Source organism: Jatropha curcas, chromosome 6 (genome assembly GCF_041381405.1).
Source record: "Jatropha curcas cultivar XTBG-Jc1 chromosome 6, XTBG_Jcur_1.0, whole genome shotgun sequence".
Lineage (NCBI taxonomy): Eukaryota > Viridiplantae > Streptophyta > Magnoliopsida > Malpighiales > Euphorbiaceae > Jatropha > Jatropha curcas.
Window position 1 is genome coordinate 29,988,672 of NC_143156.1, and position 23,800 is coordinate 30,012,471.

Sequence of the window (23,800 nt, forward strand, 5' to 3'; positions counted from 1 at the left end):
ATTGGAAAATGTCTTCGAAATAGAATAACAGCAAAGGCGTTTAAAAATGGAAACATAAATACCGAAGAAAAATCAGTGTCCTCTTTCTCTTGGACTGTTGGAGTCGGTCGTTGGTTCGTTTTTCCCATCTCATTTCTCAGTTCTTAGTCGTTTTGCCAAGCAAAGACGTTAAGCTCTTCACCTTCTATGCAAAATTTATCTCTCTCTCCCACGAACAGAGCAACAATGACTAGATAAGAAAACAGAAAAAGGATATGATAGCAATACAATTTAGTTTGCCAAAAATGGCGGTTGGAATCAATTCTTTGAAATGTTTTCTATTCACAGCTATAGCGATTCTACATCTGGTTGGTTCTCTAAACTCGGTCACTGCGGTGTGTGACCTCAGTTTTGTTGACGGGAACAAGCTCTATAACTTCAGTTTAGCGTCTCCTCTCCCTAATTTTCCTCATGGTGTCCTCAGCGAAGATGGGTATATTTTCTCTCTCTGTTTCTTGATCTGGTATTTTTCATTTGCTTTGAATTTTCATCTGATTATATTATATGATATTTTGCACTCAAAATGTTTGATGCATTGCTTAATTGAATCAAATTCGTTACTCGAGTGCTAGACCATTAAATATTATTCTATACCTTTTTGTTTATTCTTTCCCCAATCAACGATAAAATTTAGTAATGTATAATACTAATCTAGGAGGTAGTTAACTGGAGCCATGTTTATATTTGCTTTAGTCTGTTAGAATTTGGTTGTAAGGGTCAAACGCACTTAAGTGGACTTCTGCCTTAAACTTCTGTTTGGCTATTGCTGTTGACTTGGGAGTTTATTTATAATTAATTGAAACCTTAGATTTGGGCTTTATCGAAAGGGTTTCTATTAACATCCATTTGACAAAAATAATTCCATCTCCATATTAGTCATGAACTGTTTCTTGGATTATGTTTGGTTATGAAAATTGGCTTGAATTCTAAGTGAGTTGCTTTGTTTTTTTTTTTTCCCTCCTTTTGCTATAGATTTTATAAGGTGGCAGCGAATGAGAGTGTGCTCTGGTTTCAGGTTGGCTTCAACAGGTTACACTTTATTTCTTTGTTTTCCAATCATTGTAATTTCTGTCAGCCAGTTTGTTATTATCTTTTGTTTATTGACACCTGGTTGCTTTTGAATTTGGAATAAATTGTCATGTATGACAATTGGCTTGGAAGCTTTGAGCTATCTAGTTTTTCAATTGGACTGTTAGATTTTGTACATTGAAATTCAACACTGCTCTTCATCCTTAGGAAGAAGGAAAGAGAATCCTATTTTTATATTTAGATGCATGATAGCCATGGATTTGCTATTTATTTTTATTGCAATTATTATTTCTTCTTAATGACCTTTTAGATGCCATCATACACTTTAGTACTTATAGTTTTCAGTTGAATTGTTATTGAATTTATCTTCTTTGACTCTGTGGAGCAGCTATGCGATGGAATGATTTTTAATCATGATCCTCCTACATGTGTTGACTGCCTGGTAAATTCTTCGCCACCAGATATATCTGAAGTCATTTTCCACTTTAACCCAAAAGACCAGGAAACGAATTGAGTATGCTTTATATAGGATGCTTGCACAATTTCAACTTCCTATTATGCAATATTGCTCTCATCTTCATTTACTTTGTATGATAAGTCTTCATCTTGAAACTGGAGCTTTCTTTGAAGGCTTTTTTCTATCGAAGTTGAAGGATAGATATTTTGATGTGTGAAGTTGGTTTAGTGACCATGTAAGATGCTCCCCAGGTAGAAACTCGTACAGATATTCTGTTGGATTGCCAAAACATTTTTTATTTTCACTACAGTCAGGTGCCACAATTTCCTATATTTGATGAACTGCAGTACATTTCCTGACATTTAACCATTCATGAGGCACTGTGTTGGAGAAGCAACGAATTTCTAGCATTGGTTCATGCCAATTCTTTTTAGGAAAGCCAATCATAAAGTAAATATTGTCTTCAGACCTCATGCATATTAAATTTTCTGTTAACATAACCATGTTTCTGATCCTGTAGGACTGTGGGGGGCCATTACGCTGCGGCATGAAATGTAGTGCACTAGTTGCAAAAAACAAAGGAGGTAAATTATATTTACAGAAATGCCTGTCTTTATCTCTGTCATTGGAGAGAAAAGAACTTTATTAAAATTCTTTCTTTTCCCAAATTGCATAACTTGTTAAGGATTAAAGGATGTTAATTGCAAAGGTAAATGGCCATCATCATCCAAAGTTTTTCAGTAACATTTTTTAGTTAAGTTCTCTGCATTTGGATTCTCAATAGATGAGTAAATGTTTACATATTGAAGGAAACGTTCTTGCATGGAGAACAAGAATCCTCTACTCTACTTTACGAAAACCTTAGCATTATTATCTTATACAAGAGTTACTCTGAATATGTTCTTGCAAACCTGTCCAATGTGACTGTCATCTATATGATGGTGTCAGTGCTGTAGGAATTTACCAAAATTTTGAAGTATAGACAATTTTAGGGAAATATCTGTCATAGCCCAGCCCATGGTCAATATTGTCCGCTTTGGGGCTCCAGCCCGTACGAGTACCCCCTCACGGTTTTGTTTTCAGGCAGGCTTTGCAACCCGCCCAAAAGGCCTCAACCATGTTCTGGAACCACCCCTCTTATGTACAGGACCACCCCCTCGTACTTAACCGATGTGGGATTTGCCTAAGGTGTGCTGGCCTTGCCACATACACCCCCCCTTGGGGACTCAGCGTCCTCGCTGAGGTTTGCCCCACCACCGGCCAGAGGAACGAGGGTCGGCTCTGATACCAATTGTCATAGCCCAGCCCATGGTCAATATTGTCCGCTTTGGGGCTCCAGCCCGTACGAGTACCCCCTCACGGTTTTGTTTTCAGGCAGGCTTTGCAACCCGCCCAAAAGGCCTCAACCATGTTCTGGAACCACCCCTCTTATGTACAGGACCACCCCCTCGTACTTAACCGATGTGGGATTTGCCTAAGGTGTGCTGGCCTTGCCACATAATCTCAATATAATTTCTTAAACATATTAAAAAAAAAAACATAAAATAAAATGGTTCCATAACCCATAAGTCCATGGATGATTTAATTACATATTGGAGTCCTGTTCAAATCTTAGATACATAATAGAAATTAATTACTTTAATAGACTATAAATTTTCAAATTCATACAATCATAATTTACATGAATCTGCTCAAATATACATAAATGATCTGTTAATGTTTAATACATCATACATATTCCAAAAGAAGTTATATATATTTAATAACTAAATTATTTTGCTACAAGATATAAAAATGAAGGAATTAAAAGGATTAAGTCCCTTGTAGTATACTTAGTAAGCATTTATAAGAATTAAGTGCTTATTAATTATATTACGGGCGACATGCCATGTCTTACAGTAGGGTAAGGTGTGACAATATCAGTATATGATTTGACTGATAGAAAGCACTTTTCCCTGGATTTTAATGGATTTGGGTTCATATTCTTGGAATCTTGGAAAAGGAAGAGGCGTAATAAACTTTTTTTTTTTTTTTAAAATTGCGTGTCCAACTAGTTTGGGATTAAGGCTTGGTTGTTATTGGGCCCACCTTCAAACAATGACCTAGAAGACTTTTCTAGGCTCATGTGCTTTAAGATTTAGGCAATTGTGAGCTCAACATGGGCCTTTCACATTTGGAATGTTGGTTTGTTAGGCTAGGTTGGGAGGCCCTATAAAGTTTAATTAGATCTTTGTTATATTTGCAGGTTATGATGTGTGCAGTACAATTGGACATGTCTCCAGCACTTCTACTAGTGTCATTGGTAAGATAGTTTTCCTTACTTTTAGTATCATATAATAATTCTGCCTACTATTAACGTGTAGGTCACTAGAGTATCTTGGTTAATGGTTATGGTATTGAGTGTTTTCTCCTACAATCTACCAAATCTCTCCAGCTTGAAAGTAGTCCATTCAGCCCTTAGGTAGTAATTGTCCTTGCAAGCTCTAACATTTTCTTTATAATCTTTGATAATCCAGATAAGCAGAAGCCACACAAGGGTATCATTGTTAAAATGTCAAATATTGTTAAGATGCCCAATGGATCCAACCAGAGTTGTTCTCTTTCTGTCTCTATCCTTTGTGATTCCAATGGTGCTAAAGTGAGAGAGCTTCTTTCTTGAAATACTTCCTTTTCAGCTGCTTATTTGAATACCTTAACTTTCTCTTAAGCTGATAATACCCTATTTATTCTTCTGACTTCGTCATTCTATTTCACAGGGGCCAGAATCACTGGAGAAATTAGGGACTTGTGATTATGTGAGTCTCTGAAATTAATCTACAACTTAAGTGCTTGGTGTTCTATAAGTATTTTACCAGCTTTCTATCACCGAAATTTTGTAAGTTGCGAGCAGTTAGTCTATAGAGTTTGAGTTCAGAAATTCAGGCATACAAAAAGCCCCTTCAGTTGTTGCACTTCATAATTGTTTTCTTTGAAGTGTAAATATTAATTTTAAGTCTCTCATAAATGGCATGTCATTCGAATTTGTTGACAACCGACTTACTGGGAATTGCTGTGTATTTGACACTCCTTTTGGGTTTTTGCATCTCTACTGGATATTGGTTGTTTTGCTATGTCATAATTTGTCATCAGGCATCTCCTAATCCTAAGAAATTGTCTGTCATCACCTAACCCAAATGTTATAGACTTATCTCTTTTGCTTCCTAAGTTGTTTTTTTGTTTAATAAACTGGACAATATGGACATAGTTTTCTGCTTGATTCTACAATTCATGAGATAGATTGATGACAGATATTCATGTCTTCCTGCTTATAATGGAATGTCAGGGACCAATGATAACATACATCACATAGTTAGAAGTTAAGAGCAATAAAACAGAAATTATCATTCAACTTCTTTGGCTTAAATTGTCTGGTGTAGCTTTTACAGTTCTATGGAAATGAAAATGTTGTCAGCCCATTCCATGATATTGCATTTAATGTGCCGTGTCCTTGTTCAGGGGCATTGTTTCTGGTTGCAAATTAAGATATCTGATGGATAATATGTTATAACTGGTGATCCAGTACTTTTTGCTGTGGGCTAAAAGCTTTTTGACATGTGAAAGCAACAGAATTAGCTAGTTAATTAGTGAACTATTTTTTTTTAAAGCTTCTCATGAATAAGCTTTTAATTTTGCAATTCTATTTTTTCCTACTGACTACTTTTTCTGGACATTTAAAATGTTATTGGATTCATTAGGTTCAATTTGCATTTTGGTGTTTATTTTGTAATTTTTAACTTTGACAGGCTACAGTAATGCAACATCCTTCAGGTTGTGCCATGGTTGTATCTGTTCATGGGAATGGATGGGGTTGGTTTGTTACCTTATTAATCATGTAAGAATTTTATTTTATTTTATTTTTAATTTCTTCATGAGTAAAATTGATTTGCTTATGCTATCATATTGGAGTATGTGATTGACTGATTTCTTTCTTTTCTTCAGTATCTTATGCCTTTTTGGAGGATATATGTTGGTAGGTGCAGCTTATCGATATTTCTTCCTCGGAATTCGTGGGTTAGATGTATGCTTCTCCTGTCAAGTTGTTTTCCTGATTTTTCGTACTATTTGGATGCTAGTGACACATGACCTTGTCCAAAACTATCTCTTCTTAGTAATTCATTTTATATTCACGTCATCTTGCATTATATTAGCGACATTGCTATCATCAGCATAATGTATGGCTAAATGATTGGCCTAGTCTTCTTAAGCTATTATTTGTAATTTGAAGTGAGTAAACAATCTGTGTTTTAAGTGGATATCATGCTATCAAGGCTTGTGAAATTAAAATAAGAGATCATTTTAGCAAGTAGAATCTGTCCAACAGAAATGTTCATATTTGTGCTCAACTAACTATTAAGTGCAGCAAGATTGCACAAGAGGAGATTATTTGTCATTTTGCTGTGAATGATAATATCCTAAAAATGAACTTTTGAATGAGCAGAGAAAAAATGGGGAAAAGTTGCAAAGGTCTTCACTGATGCTGCTTTGATCAGTTTAATTTCCCACCAGATGGGATGACTATTTCAAATTATCACTTATAGATTTAAATGGTTATGTCACTGAATGCTCTTATTTCTCAAGTAGGTGTTATTGAAAGGACCAATTTCCAGTCAGTTTACTTTCCAACAAGATGGGATGACTATTTCAGATAATGACTTGTAGATTTAAATGGCTGTGTTACTGAATGCTCTTATTTTTTTAACATAGGTGTCATTTCATGGACCGGTTTCCACTTTTTGGAATCACAAACTTAGGCATGCATTTAAAACAGTGCAAAATTATCTCATTATACTGCCTTGTATTATTAAACAATCTAACAGATGAGAATTTTATGACCAGCAATGTTTTTTTTTTTTTAAGAAATGCTTAAGATGTTCTCTGGGTGATTTGTCAGCATATATGTGTTTTGGCTACTGTTTTAAGTTTTAATTTTAATTGATTCTATATTCCTTTGTCATCAGATGATTCCAAACTTGGATATTTGGGCCAGATTGCCTCAGAGAACACAGGTATCACATGTGTTTTGTTTCACTGCAAACTTCTTTGCTTGTTAGTGCTGTGGTGTCAAATATGCCATGCAGTGCAAATGTTCATCGACTTCCATCAACTTTTAAGAATATTGCATGTATTTAACTAATCTCTTTATTTGAAGGATTCGCCTAGTCAGTAGGAACACATTCTTTGTTATAAACTTCCAATTGAGCAGAGTTTCCTCTAATTGAGAATTTTTCTCTTTTTGGCTGTGTCCTTAAGTTAGAAGGGGAATGTCTTGGTTATGTTACTGAATTGCATAGCCTCGAGATTCAGAAAACTAAAAAATATTGTTTGCTCTGGACGCTGTCTTCTAATTAGTCTAACCTTTGTTTTTTTCTTTTTTCCCCTTAGCTTGATACTATAACAGCCTCTCAGAAGTAAACTTTCTCTTTTTCCTGTCCCTCCCTCCATCCATGTGGTTCTCTGTCTCTCTGTCTTTGCAATAACCTTAACTATATTTTTCTTAAAGGTGGTTGTTTTCTAATGACTGCATATGGCAGAATTTGTGGGACTCAAAATCATTATCTAATTTATTGACCAAAAAGTTGAATGCAAAGTAATTACTTCGAACAGAAATTAAGATCTATTAGGTTATTCAGAAAAAAAAATATGTATGTTTGCAAGCTCCTGAATTTGGAAATTATGTGTAGTGGAGATCTTTATTTAGAAGTGCGACTGCCATACCTTGTCATAAAGAAGACAAATCAAAGAAGTGTATATTTTCCATTTACTTGAAAAAGAGTGAAACTATTAGCCTTTGATAAATGCATGTGATGATAGGATTACTGAATTTTTAACAAATTGACTACAAAATTTTAAAATTCTTAATCTCTTTGCAATTTTAGACTAATTAGCTGTCATATGAAATAAGCCATTAGAGTGCAATGCAGATAAATCTACGGGAACTACTTCAAACAATTCTAGTACTTAACTCTACCTATGATGGACGTGCCTGGTGTAATCATCTGAAATTAAATTATTGAACATAGAACTGATTATTTTAATTTCCTTGCAGAGTTTTTTTGCATCTTTGGTGCGGAAATTTAGAGGGCCTACAGAAGGTTATCGGAGCTCCTATTCTCCAGTCAATTTTTAGACAATTACATTCAGTTGCAGATCTTAGTAATGAATCAGTTTTGACACATCTAGGTTGTGCTATAGAACTTTTATGGAAACAAATGCCAGTGGTTACTTTCGCCTTGCACTGCCATCTCATTGAAGTGGACTTTGAAAATCCTCAACAGAAATGCCATGCGCTTTTGTTGCCAAGTATGTCACAAATATCTTTCTTTCCATTAGCAATATTCATTGATTGTAACCTCTCTAGTTACTATTACCATTTGTTTTATTTCTTTTTTTTATCAATATTCTTTTCGATCTTCTTTGGGGAAGCTCAAAGGTATGCCATTTCTTTGTTTATTTATTAAATTTTTGCCTGTATCATCAAAATTTTTATTGTTTGCATCTGGAATGCAACTGAGATCTATGCCAAAGTGACCTCCCTTCCTTTGTTAGGCCCTGCAAGAGTTATTTTGGAAGTTAAATATGGTTTATGTTGCATGAATTCTTACTGGTATTTTTAAATGCTTAGTTGTGTACTTTCTTCTCGGATTTTTCCTGTTTATGCCTGGGCTTGTGAAATTGATGGATTTATCTTTGATAATGCATAAATTTACTTTAGATTATATATATATGAAGCACTTAGAAACTGAAAAAGTTTCAAGTTGAATTTTGCCCTAGAAGATGGCAGAAGATAGAAACAAGGCTTGCTATAATTTGCATTGCATTCAATGGAAGAGAATTGCAGGGTCATCCAGTCAAAAAAGGATTGGATTCTACTTATTTTTGAGAAACAAGTTTTATAAAAAGGTATAATTGTGTTTAGCATGCTAAATGGTAGAAAAGGGTCAGAAACATAAAATATAATATAAGGAACCTTTCTGCTAGTCAGACATACCTTTCTAGGTCCCAGCAGAGGTTCCTTTAGTCTTCTTGTCTAGTCTGCTACAAGTAAAACTAAGCAATGGAATCAAATATATTAATGGAAACCAAAGCATAGAAAACTCACCAGAGATGTTAAATATATTTTCTTATATGGTGAGGTTGTAGAAAGAAGTATGGTCCTTGTTGCTTAAAATAGATGGCAAGGCCAAGCACAGGCAAAGTATTAGTTGTAACATATGAAAATCTTGTGATAAAGATAGATAAGCAATTGATGAACATTTTTTGATTGCTATCTTTCTCAATTTAACGTTTGACTTAAAGGTTCTGGAACTTAAATATTGTAAATGGCTAAACTCTATTTTAACTACTACAAGTTTTACTTAATTGTGATTATAATGTTTCTAACCTCATGATTATGGTGTCAACAATTCAACTAATTTTGGAAGTGGGTATTGATTTGTTGATGGTGAATGACTTCCTCTTCTAGTTGATATGAGCAAATAAATCTTGGATAAAAATTATTACAAGCATTTTGAGATTGAAAAGTGGAAGAAATAATACAAGAAATTACGAGAATTCAAATCTTGAAAGTCCGAGACTCTTCACCAATTTTTGATATTCTTGATTACTTTTCCCCTGCTAATGATCAGTTAAGACACTGTCAATTTTTAATTTTCCAAAATCAATTTCTTCAAAAATAAACAAGAGGGCAGGAACATCCAATAGAAAATCATTAGGTAGATAACAAATTTTTTAGTACTAGTGTTTGGTTGATCTACCACTATAATATTTTTAGAGTGGCTCTAAACATTAATTATATAAAAATAATAATAATAATAAAAAAAAGGATTATTACCAACCACTTAAAGCTGAAATATCACCAAATTTTCACCTAAAACTTTAAAAATAAATATCATATAGCTAGCTAGTTCTTCACCATCTCTCAAATCATTATAGTTATGGATGTATCATTTGTATATAAAAGTAGAAATGTACAGAAAAAGAGAGTGAAGAAAATGATTGCCTATCCTTCTTGTCATGCTTAATTAACTTAGAAGCCAAGTCTTATTATAGCTTCCCTTTACAATCATTCTATACCCACTACACTTGCTTATCAAGCCTTCTACAAATGGATCTCCCTAAGAAAATAGTAAGCAATAAAAATTAATTTCTTTAATATGATATATATATATATATGTTGAGATAAAATTACAAATTGGATTCCTGGGAAGTGCATTTTGCTAGGAGGACTAAAAATTTTTACGCTCTATAATTCGATGGAGATTACACCTTTTGGTTATATATAATAAAAAAATATCAACTACCAGTTAATCCGGTGGGATGAGATGTTGAATCTCTTTTTTACCCTTTCAAGTTATATCTAATTTTCTCTTTTCTATAAATGCCAAGGAAATCACCAACTATATTCTCATGCGATGCAAAAAAAAGTCATATACGAGGGCCAAGCCCTATGTATTAATTAGAAAAGTTATATGTATTTTCTTTTTTTATTTTATTTTCTATTATATTTTATTTGGGTTAGATCTTATTTTATTTCCTATTTTCCTGTGTCCTATTTACTTTAGATTTATATTCCTAATTAATTTTTAGTTAGTTATTTTGTTTCTATTTAAGTTAGTTTTTACAACATATCTCTTAAATTCAATTATTTAATCAAGTCTCATGTTACTGATATTATATTTTCTTGAATAATAAATAAAATCAAGTTAAAGTTTTAATATTTATTAAATCATTAAAGGAATATCTGCATCATTAAAGGAATATCTGCATCATTAAAGAAATATCTGACTGTCAATTAGGTGGTGGTCTGATTGGTCTTCTCACTTATGTGAGGAGTGAAAGGTCTCTCGACTATAGTTATTTTTACCAATTTGATGAGTCAGGGAGAAGACTACCCCTGTTGTGTAGCGTGCAGTGTTATTTCAGTCTATAAAAACCTCCAATAAATTTAAAAAAAAAAAAAAAGAAATACCTGAATAATGCCACTAATTATTCCAATCATTCTTCAAACATTAATATATAAAAAATTAGAACAACAATAACATAATTACTTAGAGTTAATTAAAATATCACTAAAAGCAATAGAATATATAGAAAGAAATCAAACTGTTAGTTAAGACATATCAAAATCAAAATCAAAATCAAAATCAACTTATGTTGTTATCATGGATGTGCACTACACATGATAATAATTTCAACCTACACATCTCCTATATTTACTCAAACCAAACACACAAAACAACTTCAATCAAACATTTTAAACATTACAATCATATAAACATATGTACAACAAATCTCTCCTCTCCAAAAACCCAAATGTCCATTTTTTTTTTTCTTTAACTAAAAAATAAAAATAATAATGAAATCACCTCTTTCTAGCTCTTCTTCTTCAATTCTCATAAGAAAAGCTCGTTTCTCTCCATATCTTTGTACTCTATTAGCTTTCATTGCCTTTGTTGCTATTCTATATGGAGAAGACTTCATGTGCCTTCTTAGCCAACTCGAACCCGAATCCGATCAATTCTTGACAAGAACCGGTGAGTGTAACTCTGCCACGAGTATCTCCGCAGCTGTTTTCGATACGAGAATAATCTTGAATATAATTTTTCTTTTTAAGAAAAGAGAATGTGTTATATATGATTAAATTTTCTTTATTTTGGTGGGTTAGAGAAGAAATGGGAGAAGCTACCTTTTGCTATAGGGAAGACACCAGAAGGGTGTGACTTGTTTAGTGGAAGATGGGTTAGAGATGAAGAGTCGACTCGGCCGCTTTATGAAGAATCGGAATGTCCTTATATTCAGCCACAGTTGACTTGTCAAGAACATGGTAGACCTGATAAGGATTATCAATCTTGGAGATGGCAACCCCATGGCTGTGATCTTCCAAGGTTTGTCTTTTGCTTCTAAATTCTAAATGCATTTAATTGTTTTCCTTATTTGTAATGTTTTTAGTCAACTAATGATGGATTAATTATTTGAATGGAAATGCATTCTAGCAACAAATAATTAGTTCTTCTTTTCATAAAAAAAAAAAAAAAAAAAAATAGGTGTTCTATTGGTAATCCAAAATTTTCATACATGCAAAATATTCACGTATTTTTATTAAAATTTTTTTTAAAAAAAATTATCCGAAACAGGAAAAACTTACTTAAATTGGGTCTATAGATAAAAAATTATATATTTTGACACAAACGAGAGTATTTCTGATCATCTATTTAGAAAAAAAAAAAAGATGGAATATTTTTTAAACAATCCTTAATTTTATTTATTTGGTCTATAAGTGGAGTGATGGACTTAGCCTAAATAAATAATTTTTATCTCAAGTACGGTTAAAACGGCTTTCAAATATAAATACCGTGTACCTTAAATTAAAAAAAAAAATTAAGGTGAACAAATTGATCAATAAATATATTAAATTAATTAAATGCTAGAACGGCATAAAAATTTTAAATTTATTATGCATTTGATATATAATCGTGCTATAACATTTATATATAAAAATATACATTAATTGATTGGGCTTAGATATCTCCGTCGTTTGTTATTGTTGACTTGTCGTCTTGAAGACTTTTTGGGTGGCCAGTTAGCATGGTTTCTCCACCCAATGCCGGCGAGATAACCGCTTGATGGCGGTGCACGTGTCAAATTCTGGTTTAGATTTCTCCTAATACTGAGTCAAAAATTGTGGGTGAGTTGCGACTCAGTTCCAACTCATTAAGCTTCATAAATTATACTATTACACATTTAAATTTTAATTAAGAAGATGAGTTAAAGAAAAAGAAAATTGGAAAGCAACCTAATACTCGTTGTCTATATGCTAAATGGCATGTGATCTAACCCTAATTATGATTTAATTATATCATTATTTATTAATTATACATTATTGGTTGTCATATATATATATAATTATTTTGATTTTAGATCTCAAAAATTTTTGAATATCCAAAAATATGTCTAATGCTGAATCTGAATTGGTTATTGCCATAAATATATTTTAGTTTAGGTTAGTAGTTGGTGGTGGGATCAATGATTATTTTAATTACTTCAAAACCCTTATCATCATCATATTTGTTGTCATGTCAACTAACTAATTATTTTTAAGTATGAAAATTAAAAAGCAATTATTGATGAGGGCATCTTAGACATTTTGTCTTGTTACAGTCAAAATTGCGTCAGAGCCAATTATATTTTCCATTTCAGAAATTATTTTTCTTAAATTGCTTAGTTTTACTTTTGACGAGGAAAATATATGTTTCTTTGACTAATTTTGATATTTGAAGTTAATTAAATTAATGTTGTTAATTTCTATATATATATATATATATATGACAAAGTATTATTGTTAAAAATTGTACGTATATATATACAGTTTCAATGCGACATTAATGCTTGAGACTCTACGAGGAAAAAGAATGATGTTTGTTGGAGATTCTTTGAACCGTGGCCAATATGTTTCAATGGTCTGTCTCCTTCATAGACTCATCCCTGAAGATGCAAAATCCATGGAAACTTTCGATTCACTAACAATCTTCACTGCTAAGGTAACATAAATATTTATGATGTTATCCCTGTATTTTAAGATAATTAATTACTTTATCTTTATATTTTAAAAATTACATTATTTGATCATTGTAATTTGTCTTAAATGAAATTACCCTTCATCCATTTTTTAAGATTTAAATCGTTAATGGATCTAGACTATAAGGATAAAATAATGTAATTTTTAACATAAAAGGACAAAGTAGTTAATTATATTAAAGTGTAGGGACAAAAATATAATTTTTCCCTTTTAGTTCATGTTTATATAAGGTTAGTCCTATAATTTCACTGGTACTAACAACTTAAATCTGAAACGATAGAGGAAAGGATAATTTTGTTTAACGGATCCAAATTAAAAGGGTAAAATAGTGTAATTTAAACTAGTAGCTTGTTTCTTGATACTAATTAAGACATTAATTTCCTTTTTTTGTGTGTGTTCAGGAGTACAATGCGACAATTGAGTTCTATTGGGCACCATTTCTTCTTGAATCAAATTCAGACAATGCAGTTGTTCATAGAATATCTGATAGGATTGTAAGAAAAGGATCAATCAACAAACATGGCAAGAATTGGAAAGGAGTTGATATTTTAGTTTTCAATACCTATTTATGGTGGATGACTGGTCTCAAGATGAAGATCTTGTAACTTTCAACTCTCTCTCTCCCCATTTCCTTTTTTCTTTTTGTTTCTTTTCTTTTCTGGACAAAGTTCTAATTATATGTTTCTTTTGCAGACGAGGATCCTTCGATGATGAAGCTAAAGATATTGTAGAGATACCAACTGAGGATGCTTATAGAATGGCAATGAAAAGCATGATGAGATGGGTGAGAAAGAATATGAACCCTAGAAAAACCAGGGTTTTCTTTACCAGCATGTCACCTTCTCATGGAAAGTAAGTTTAGAGTACTCTCTGTTCGTGTTTCTTTTTATTAGTTATGTGATATACAATGGCAAATAGTTATAGTTTGTGTAGCACGGAAAATATCGAAACACGGAAATGATATGAAAAGCAATACTTAAAATATAATTTTACACGAAAAAATGGTATTTTATATAAGAAAAATGGAATTTAAGTGAGTTAGGTTGCGGGCATCATACTCTATTAAAAGGAGATGGTGCCTCCATAGAGAAGGAGTTCTATGGACATTATACGGCCAAAGGCCTACAGTGCGTATCTCTCCATAGGAAGTTTTACATTGGCTAAGTGTGCTAGACTTTAATGTATATGGCAAGCTGAGGCTTTGTGGTTGGATATTATGCTAAAACCCTCCAATGATGTATGGCTGACCTAGATTACAAATGGAGTCTAAAATGCTAAAATGTTTTTGAAATGCAAAAACACACATGGCCAAAAGTTTTCATGCATTATAAATTATAGTTGTCTATTATTGAGGTGTTGTTGAAGTCATTCAAGAATGAAAAGAAAAATGTTTTTTTATTAATAAGGTGTTGGTTGAGGCGATAAGCGGCTTCAATCTTTGTAAAATCGAGAATACAAACTTAATCTTCGTACAACATACTTGCTGAGAGAGTTATAAACTTTTATGATCTACACCTCGTGGTTCTAAAAAAAAAAAAAGTTTTTCTTGATAAGAATTACTTATAGAGAAACCATAATATTATTACTCATTTTTCAATTAATATTTTCTAGACACTAATTAATATTTAATGTTCTTACAGGAGTATAGATTGGGGAGGGGAACCAGGTCTCAATTGTTACAATGAAACAACATTAATAACCAATTCAAGCTATTGGGGTTCAGATTGCCGGAAAAGTATAATGGAAGTGATCGGAGAAGTGTTCGGAAAATCAAAATTTCCAATTACATTTCTAAACATAACTCAACTCTCAAGTTATAGAAAAGATGCACACACATCAATTTACAAGAAGCAATGGAGTCCATTAACTCCTGAGCAATTAGCTAATCCTGTTAGCTACGCAGATTGTGTGCATTGGTGTTTGCCTGGTTTACAAGATACTTGGAATGAGCTTTTATTTGCCAAATTGTTTTATCCTTAGTAAATAATAATATATTTCTCAAAATTCATAAGTGGTGAATCACAGAGATCTTTTTTTATTCACAATAAAATCAATAATACCCATTTTTTTTAAAAAAAAAATGGGTATTATTGATTTTTCTGGGTATTATTGATTTTATTGTGAAAATTATGTAGCAAATGTTGAAAAGGAAAAAAAAAAATTATAGCTCAAAAAAAATTGAATTAATTTTGCTTGTAAAATGAAAAGAGAAAATTACATTTCTTGCTTTCTTGGGCTTTAATAAGGCCCATTTCTGTATTTGGTAATCAGACCTGTTTTTGGAATTGGGCCTGCTACTGCCTGCATACTTCAATTTATCTTATTTAGATCATTGCTTAATAGAAGTTGAAGATCAAGAAGAGACAATTTTTCCATTTGATCTATAACTCCTTATTTAGATGTGGAAAAAGCTGCCAAGCTGGTCAAAATGGTAGTACTAAACATTAGGGTGAATGAAAAATATTAACCATTTAAATCGAACCACAAAATCGAACCGAAAAAATTCAAATAATCAAACAATGGTTTCATCACTTTCAACTTTCTTTTTTTTTTTTTTTTTCTTTTTCAAGTTTGGTTTTGGTTTTGCACACTAAAAACCAACGGCTCATTTAATCAAGAAAATATATTTAATTCTTATTCTTTTGTGTTATTGAGAAAGAAGACTAAAGAAAAAGATGGCATCTATCATAACAAAGCATACACTATGTCTTAGAAGTCTTCATTGTGGGACAATGAAAAGAAATATATGCCTCTTTTGGAAGAAAAATAGACTTAAATTAAATTAATTTGAACCTATAAATTAAATTAAGAATATTTTTATTTTATAAATTTATAACTTTCTCTTTCCTTTTCTTTTTTTTGGGTTTTTCCCTTTCTTTTGTTTAAAGCCACAGCCAAGCAAACAACTTTTGTAATCCTATTGAGCAGTAGCAAATTGGGGTCCCAAAAATTTTAATTTTTTCTTCTCTATTTTACCATTATTTATTTAATATTCTACTCATAATATAATTGTCACTCACTCCCTTAATTTAAAACATTTTACAAACTAATTTTTTGTAAAATTTAGATTTTTCATTGTATTTTTTTAATCCTAAAAAAAAGACACTTATTTTCAAATAGAGGAAGCGCGTTTAAGATTATATGCACTTAAGGATAAGCTATAAATAAGTAATTAATTAATAATAATGGCACGTTTAACATCATAATTTGCAGGTTAATCCCATTGGTTCGTACTAATGACATAAATTTCAAAGGAAAGAGGATATATAATAATTAAGAATATGCATTTATATAATAAGAAAAAAATTTCAATTGGGGTTTTCTAATAATTTGTCAAACAATGACGATTCTAAATTTTAAATTCGTTCTTGCGAATAAAATTCATTTAGAGATAAAATTTAATTTCGCTAATTAAATACTGAATAAGCTCTAATTTATTCAACTCGTCAACAGTAATTTTATAATTTCAAAGCACAAAACGATGCACCCTTTGGTCCTTTCATTTACCTTTCATTTCCTCAACGACCTAGACTTATATGTACATGAAATATTTCCAACATTGTTCCAATGGAATTTAAGATAAGAATAGCAAAAACAAAATTTCAATATCACTATACTTAATCATTTATCTCGTGATACAAGAAGATAAAAGTTTTTAATTTTTAATATACACTTTTTGCTCAAAAGATTTAAATTTGGTATAAATAAAAATTACCAGCCGGCTCTGGAGATATAATTATTAGAAAAGGTCGATCAAACCTTAATTTTAGGGATTGAAATCACAAGACAAAAACAAAATGAGTGGTTTGATTTGTTTCTTGTTTCTTAATTATAATAAAATAAAAAATAAAAAATAAAAAATAAAAAGAGCCTTCTTGCCCACTTGCACACCAACTTGCATATCCAGCCCTCCAGCAAACAACATTTATAGCACATGAATAAATAAATATTTATAGAATATAAAAGGAAGCAAAAAGAAATAAAAACAACAACTTGCCTATGTTTCTGATACAAGTTGAATTTATTAAAGTCAAGTTGCCCATCAGCTTTTGATTCCTCCATCATCATATTTTTAATACACTATTTCAAACTGTCAGTCCAAAATTTGCTAACCCAGAAAATTCTTTGATAACCCAGTTGGGGGTTTTCTTAATTAATATAAGGTTTGTTCTTGAAATTTTCTGATCTCTTTCTTGATTAAATTTCTTTATTTTAGTCTCTGCTATGTATATTTGGCGTATATTATAAGATGTTTCCGAGAAAATAAAATCTTGTTATTAAAATATTGATGCCGACTGCCATGAGACAGCTAGCTAGGTATATAGAAACATAACAGAATTTTCAAATTATCCACTTAAAAGGTCCACCAACAAGAACTTTAGTCGTACAAAATATGCATTCAGTCCGATCTTTTTCAATCTTGCATAGTTAATTAATCATGTGATCAAGAAAATTGTATGATTAAATGTGAATTAATACAAATTCAAAGCAGTAATGTCGTCTTTTGAATGAATCAAAAGATTAAAAATCAACATTTCATTATCTTAATTTTTACGGTGATGGGTAGTTTAGATTCCGATTAAAGAAAATGATTTCCCCATATGTTAATTAGATTATACAGCACAAAGTAATGCAAAGAAATTGCATTTGCATTCACAAAATGCACAAAATAAAAAAAAAAATTAATGAAAAATATAGCTGAATCAATAAAATTAATTCTCAATCACAAACAAATTATGACAAAAATAAATATATAATTAATAATCTTTAAGTCTCAACAGAAGGAAATACATACAAGAAGGAAGAGAAGAGTAAATCTAGACACAATACTTACAGACACATTAACTGACATCCTCTCCATCGTACAAAATTAAACAAGAAGAAAAAAACAACATAAAAACCTAAACAGTAAAAGAAATGAAGATCAAGAAACATAAAACATATATAGGATTAAAGATTCAAAATAGAGTTGTGTACTAATGTAGTGTATCTTGAAGGAAAACAAAGTTATCATAATATCAAAATATTATAAAACACCTTCAAGTACAACTATTTTTGGATCGAAGAATTTCCAATTTAGGCATTGATAATCAAGATGATCCAAATCAAAGCCGAAATTGAAAACAAAAAATTTTGATTTTAAAAACCCATTTAAAAATCAATAATCAAGATTATAAATATTTATATAATCTTGCTATTTTTCACCATATTTTCAGCTGTCTGAGCCAATGATTCCAAATTGCACCTAACAATTGTACCAACAAAAACACATGTATCTTCCTTTGTATTTCCTGTCGGTATATCAACTACGTATGACTCAATAACGACCGTACCGTTTCCGTTCGGTGAAGCGTGGAGGGTTGTTACTGACTGGTAATTATTTAACCGGTGGTGGCCTCCGATCACTCTAAAGCTGAACACATGGCGTTCATCGTCAAGAATCTCCAGTCTCTCTGTGCTTGACTCGGCTGGAAGTCCGGACACCACTCGTACTTCTCGGAGAGTGCCTACATCACCATCTCCGTTGATCAAGTGACAACTCTTGACGAAGTGTTTATAAGCTTGAGGGTTATCGAAACGGCGAACCACCGACCAGACGGTGGAGACGGGTGCATTTATTGTCTTGACGATGACGGAGCAGCACTGGTTTGGGCCGACCGTACGGGTATGGTAGAAAAGAATGTAGTCCGGCACAGAAATAGTGATATTATCGAAAGAAAGAGGGACCCGAATGGTTTGACACTGTTTGTGGCAAGAGAAGGCAGTTGCTGAGGCGGTGGTGGTGGCGGTGGTGGCGGTGGCGGTTCTTTGGAGTTGTAGCGAGGCAGCAGGCATATTTTCTTGAATAGTTTGTTGGTAAGGTTTGGGTTGGTTTCTTGAAAAGAGATTTTAGGGTTAAAGATTAATTCATGCGCAAGACATGGGAGGAAGGTATATATATATGTAAAGAGACAGATAAGAGAGATAAAGAAGAAAAGAAATTAATTGAGAGATTTAATATATTTGTTTAGTTTGCTTTATGTCCACTTGGATTGGTTTGATGTTTTCTTACAGATTTAAGAGATAGAAAGTGGGAGAGAAATATTTTTGTGGGTGATCTTATCATGCATCTTACGCCATAGTTAAGCAAGTGGATACTCAAGTTGCAACTTGTTTGGACTTGGTTTTGGTAGATTGTCCCATTTTTCAATTCAAAACTACAAAAATGCCATTTTTATTTTTAATATTTGCCAACTTTCAAATATATTCCAAAATGTATCTCGCCCAAATTTCTTGTCTACACACTCGGGTATACGAGATTCATTGATAAACCCAATCAAAGAATAAATTTAAAGATATTTATATTTTGTCATTTACTCTCGGTGTATGGTCAGAAATATCATTATTTAAATCAAAATACTATTTATAATTAATTTGGTGTATAAGTAGAGTCATACACCGAATGTAAATAAGTCTTTCTCGTATTTTCACATCATTTTGGATATTAAAGCTACTCTCGTTTCACATATCCGATTATATTTGCCTAAACTGAATGAATTCATAACCACATTTATGGATTAAATTAATAAAAATATGAACTTTTTAAAAATTATTCATATTTCATCCTTTTTTTTTTTTCAATGCATGGTGAAATGTACTTTCATTTCAATAAAAATTTTTTATTTTTACCGGTTGAATCTATAAATAAAGGCTATAAACTCGGTCTAAATAAATCAATCTTCGTAAATTTGGTTATTAGTTTCCGTAGATTTTTGAACGACTCAAACTCTCTAATCTTACGGAGATAATTATTTTTTCACTTGACGCAGTTTATAATTTAAATTTTTTGAATATATTAAGTTTTTTCACAAAATTTAAACGTACGTGTTTTACTCTGAACCACTCTTTATGCATAAGATATCATTTATTTAATGTTTGTGTACAATGTATAGATAGGAATCAAGATCTCTTGGAAGTTGTAACCCAAACAGCAAGAGGGTATTTTTAATCGATTTGCTTCTTTTGCATCAAACGAGGTGGCAAAATATATTCATTTACCCATTAAATTTTATTTTTATATTTTTATTCTCTGGCTTAGAATAGCCATGTTGTGCATCACAAAATGTATCTTTTTGTTTCGAAATATAATTTAATTTATTTGACAAAAAAAATAAATTATATATAGCAAAATCCCCATTGTTATTACAAAAAAATTGGGATTACAAAACAAGGCCAAGAAATTCTACACATCTAATAAATATTTATATATTTCGGTTTCTTTTTCAAATATGAAAATATTAATTCTGTTTCTGAGTTTTTTACCCATCTCTCTATAAATAAATATTTTAAAGTAACTATAAGTACTTTCTTACAATTTAAATTATTATAAATATGATCCGTTAAATTTAAACGTAATATTTCAACCGCTCCACGCGAATAATGTAATTTTTTTATTTGATAAATAATTAACATGATAGCGAATAATGTAATTTTTTTATTTGATAAATAATTAACATGATATATATTTTCTATGTATATGCTTTCTTTTATTTTTCATTAATAAACATCAAATTGTATAGGTTTTCTTTTTCTTTTTTTTTTTTTTTTCGAGAAGAGTATAGGGTTTTTCATCATGGGAAAACTCATAGGATGCTTTAAGAAAATGAAAATAAATTCTTAAACCACTTGACAAAAGAAATTAATATTTATTACTAAATTGTACAACTAGTTGCATATATATATATATATATATATATATAATATATATATACCATGGTCGTCATCCATGACAAAAAATTCTTCACCTTCGTTGAATAAGCAATTTACTTACCAATGTTAAAATTCAATTGAAGTAGCCTGAAAGTTATTAGACTTCAAAAGCAAAATATTTGTCATCCTTTAAGAAAGTCATTATTTGTCTAGTTTATAACAAATTATTATTATTTTGATTTATAATAAAAAGAAAATTTTTTTGAAAATTATAGCGATTAATATTTGCCATTTATAAATAGTAAAAATGAAAAATAAAATTATATCTTAAAATTACAAATGTAACACTTTGTGGATGGAATATTACATAAAATCCTTCGAAAAATAAAATTTTGCTTCGAAAAAGAAAAACCCAATTGATGATATTTAAATTAAACGTGATAATAATCATGTTACTTATTTTACACGAGTGATTTTACATATATAATATGACAAAATATGGAGTAGAATTCAATTTCAAGCCCTCTTTTTAGACGAAATCAAATGATTTGACAATAAAACGATTTGGCAACCACTAAGATGTCTTGATAATATGAAAGGATTTGTAATTTCATGACTGATATTGATATGTTATCACATAGTTCGAGAATTTTCAATTCAAAAGTAGAATAATTACTTCTTCCCTATCAAAAAGTAATAATTTGTTGATTAAATAGTTATTTATCAATTTCAAATTTGTAGAAATTTGTTGATTATATAAAATATATATTCTATTTATTGATTATCTCATTATATTTATCCTGAGTTTTTTTAAAAGAAAATATAAATTCCATTAGAAGAAAATAAAATATAAATATGAATATAGATATGAGTCAGCAAACTTTTATATTTTCTTTAACCTCTTCAAAAGGCATAACAATAATTTCATCTATCATCAACTTGGTGTTCTTCAATTTTTTTTTTCCCATATAAAAGTTTTGGTAATAATCTTTCTTTTCTCAAGTTGGGTTTAATTATTATTTTGACATGACCATATTTCATTTTATTTTCTAACCCTAATTTTAACCTGTGTTCCTTTTCCTTCCATTTCTAAATTCCATCAACTTGATCTTTTGCTAGTTAACACTAACTATTTAATATCATATGACAGCCAATAGAAAACCAAAGAAAGAACCAATAGAAAACCAAAGAAAGAACCAATAGAAAACTAAAGAAAGAAGAGGAAAAGAACAAGACTCTTTGCTCTAAACAAGAAGATATTAACTAAAGAGAGATCCCAAATGCACTTTCCTCACAATTTGGTAAGCTTTATAGCTTCTAATCAAAGCAATATATTTTGATCTTAAAGCAAGAACAGTTATTTCACAAGCATATATAAATATGCTGTGTCCATTCAAGCTTTCTTGTGGGGTTCTAAATCATCTAATTGCTCCTTCCCTTTCCTCTTTCTTTCTTTCTTTATTTCTTTCTTTCTTTTTTTTTTTTTTTTTTTTTTTTCTGAATCATTGACTTGGCATTATTCCTCTACTATATATATTACCCCGTTTTTGTATTAAGTTCCGAATGAAAAGGGTAAGTTTAACGCAACGGTAAATCTCCTCCACCGGAGAGGTAGTGTATATTAACTCTCTCCAGAACTGACAAATTTGGGATACTTCGTGTTTTGAATGACCCTTTGAGCTTCAATTATCAATTACCGACAGATGGAGTTAGCTAAGCAGCAACATGGAAAGTTAAATTCGTTATAATATGTTTATTGAGTTTTTATATAGACTAAGTGCTTGATAATCATATTTCGAGCGATATGTAATGCTATACAGTGGGATGAAGTGCGATGCTAGCTCTCACAGTACTTAAAACTTATATGAATACAGATACAACATCCTAATGATAATAATGTCTCCACTAAAGTCAAAACTCAATCTATTCAAGACTTAGCGCAGAAGTATCTGCACTTAGTATTTAAGCATAAAAAGCAATTTCCATAAGCAACTAGCCAACTAGAGGTTTAAATATGTGCTTTTTCCTCTAAAGGCCAAAAATCTAGCTGCATTAACCTTCTCTATATGATGCAAAAGGGAAATGAAAATAACAATTCAACTACTACTTTATATACAAATTCCATTTGGAAAAAAAAAAAATTTCCATGAATATATAATAAATGCCGAGAATACCATTCATTGTATGTAGCAGCAGAAACATTTATCCACACGAAATGAACAAAATAAAGAATTCAACCTATATATATATATATATAAACCAGTAAAAGAGATCAAATAAAAGTTAATAAATGCCGAGAATACCATTCATTGTATGTAGCAGCAGAAACATTTATCCACACGGAATGAACAAAATAAAGAATTCAACCTATATATATATATATATATATATATATAAACCAGTAAAAGAGATTAAATAAAAGTTAGCTATTATAAAGAATCAACACTTTTCAAAATAACATATAACTATATATATAAAATAACGGCCAAGTTGACCAGTAGAGATGGATATTTGGTCCTAAATACCTAGTTAAGATAATGAATCTGGTAGATAAATATATATATATATATATATATATATATGTTCTTATTTTATGTATTCTCATTCAAGTGGCAATCTTTATTTGAGTTTTGCCAACTTGATATGGTTGGTTAGTTTCATTTAGAAGGTTCTAAGAGTAGAAATCTTCCTATCAAAGTGTGAGCTTTATCCCAAAATATATATATATATATATAATACACACAAACACACATATATACAGTACAAGGTGGAGGGCATCTCTGAAGGTCCCACAGTAACAAGTTTTTAGTTTTTACAACTTGATGGAGATATTCTAGTTTTCAAGCATTAGCCCATAGTTTTGGGTACCTAACAACCACTGCTAAACTTCGTTTATAGGTTAGTAGTGGTAGAAGCCTTTTTGAATATGTAAAGAAAAAAATTGTCAAAAGTTATGCAGGGAAATGGATTTA

General features: G+C 30.9%; 3 protein-coding genes and 1 long non-coding RNA gene across 4 annotated transcripts; 2 read left to right on the plus strand and 2 right to left on the minus strand.

Annotated features, from left to right (window-relative positions):
• The first annotated feature begins 49 nt into the window (after positions 1-49).
• Positions 50-8,159, plus strand: LOC105645673 (autophagy-like protein). Its single transcript, XM_012231335.3, has 11 exons — positions 50-472; positions 1,012-1,054; positions 1,457-1,510; positions 2,046-2,109; positions 3,771-3,827; positions 4,042-4,163; positions 4,282-4,320; positions 5,308-5,396; positions 5,504-5,582; positions 6,523-6,570; positions 7,611-8,159. The coding sequence occupies exons 1-11, from the start codon at positions 255-257 to the stop codon at positions 7,689-7,691; spliced, it is 894 nt and encodes a 297-aa protein (XP_012086725.3). The 5' UTR covers positions 50-254; the 3' UTR covers positions 7,692-8,159.
• Positions 7,572-10,377, minus strand: LOC149495931 (uncharacterized). Its single transcript, XR_016321275.1, has 2 exons — positions 8,553-10,377; positions 7,572-8,113 (listed from the first exon to the last, which is right to left on the minus strand). It is a non-coding gene; the product is annotated as an uncharacterized LOC149495931 (long non-coding RNA).
• A 414-nt stretch (positions 10,378-10,791) lies between these two features.
• Positions 10,792-15,150, plus strand: TBL33 (TRICHOME BIREFRINGENCE-LIKE 33). Its single transcript, XM_012231324.4, has 6 exons — positions 10,792-11,097; positions 11,229-11,448; positions 12,930-13,101; positions 13,541-13,740; positions 13,833-13,991; positions 14,780-15,150. Exons 1-6 carry the CDS (start codon positions 10,920-10,922, stop codon positions 15,117-15,119), a joined length of 1,269 nt encoding a protein of 422 aa, XP_012086714.1. The 5' UTR covers positions 10,792-10,919; the 3' UTR covers positions 15,120-15,150.
• A 2,723-nt stretch (positions 15,151-17,873) lies between these two features.
• On the minus strand, positions 17,874-19,206 carry LOC105645655 (abscisic acid receptor PYL4). The gene has a single exon (XM_012231312.4). The coding sequence runs from the start codon at positions 18,972-18,974 to the stop codon at positions 18,321-18,323; it is 654 nt and encodes a 217-aa protein (XP_012086702.1). The 5' UTR covers positions 18,975-19,206; the 3' UTR covers positions 17,874-18,320.
• Between the last annotated feature and the right edge of the window lie 4,594 nt (positions 19,207-23,800).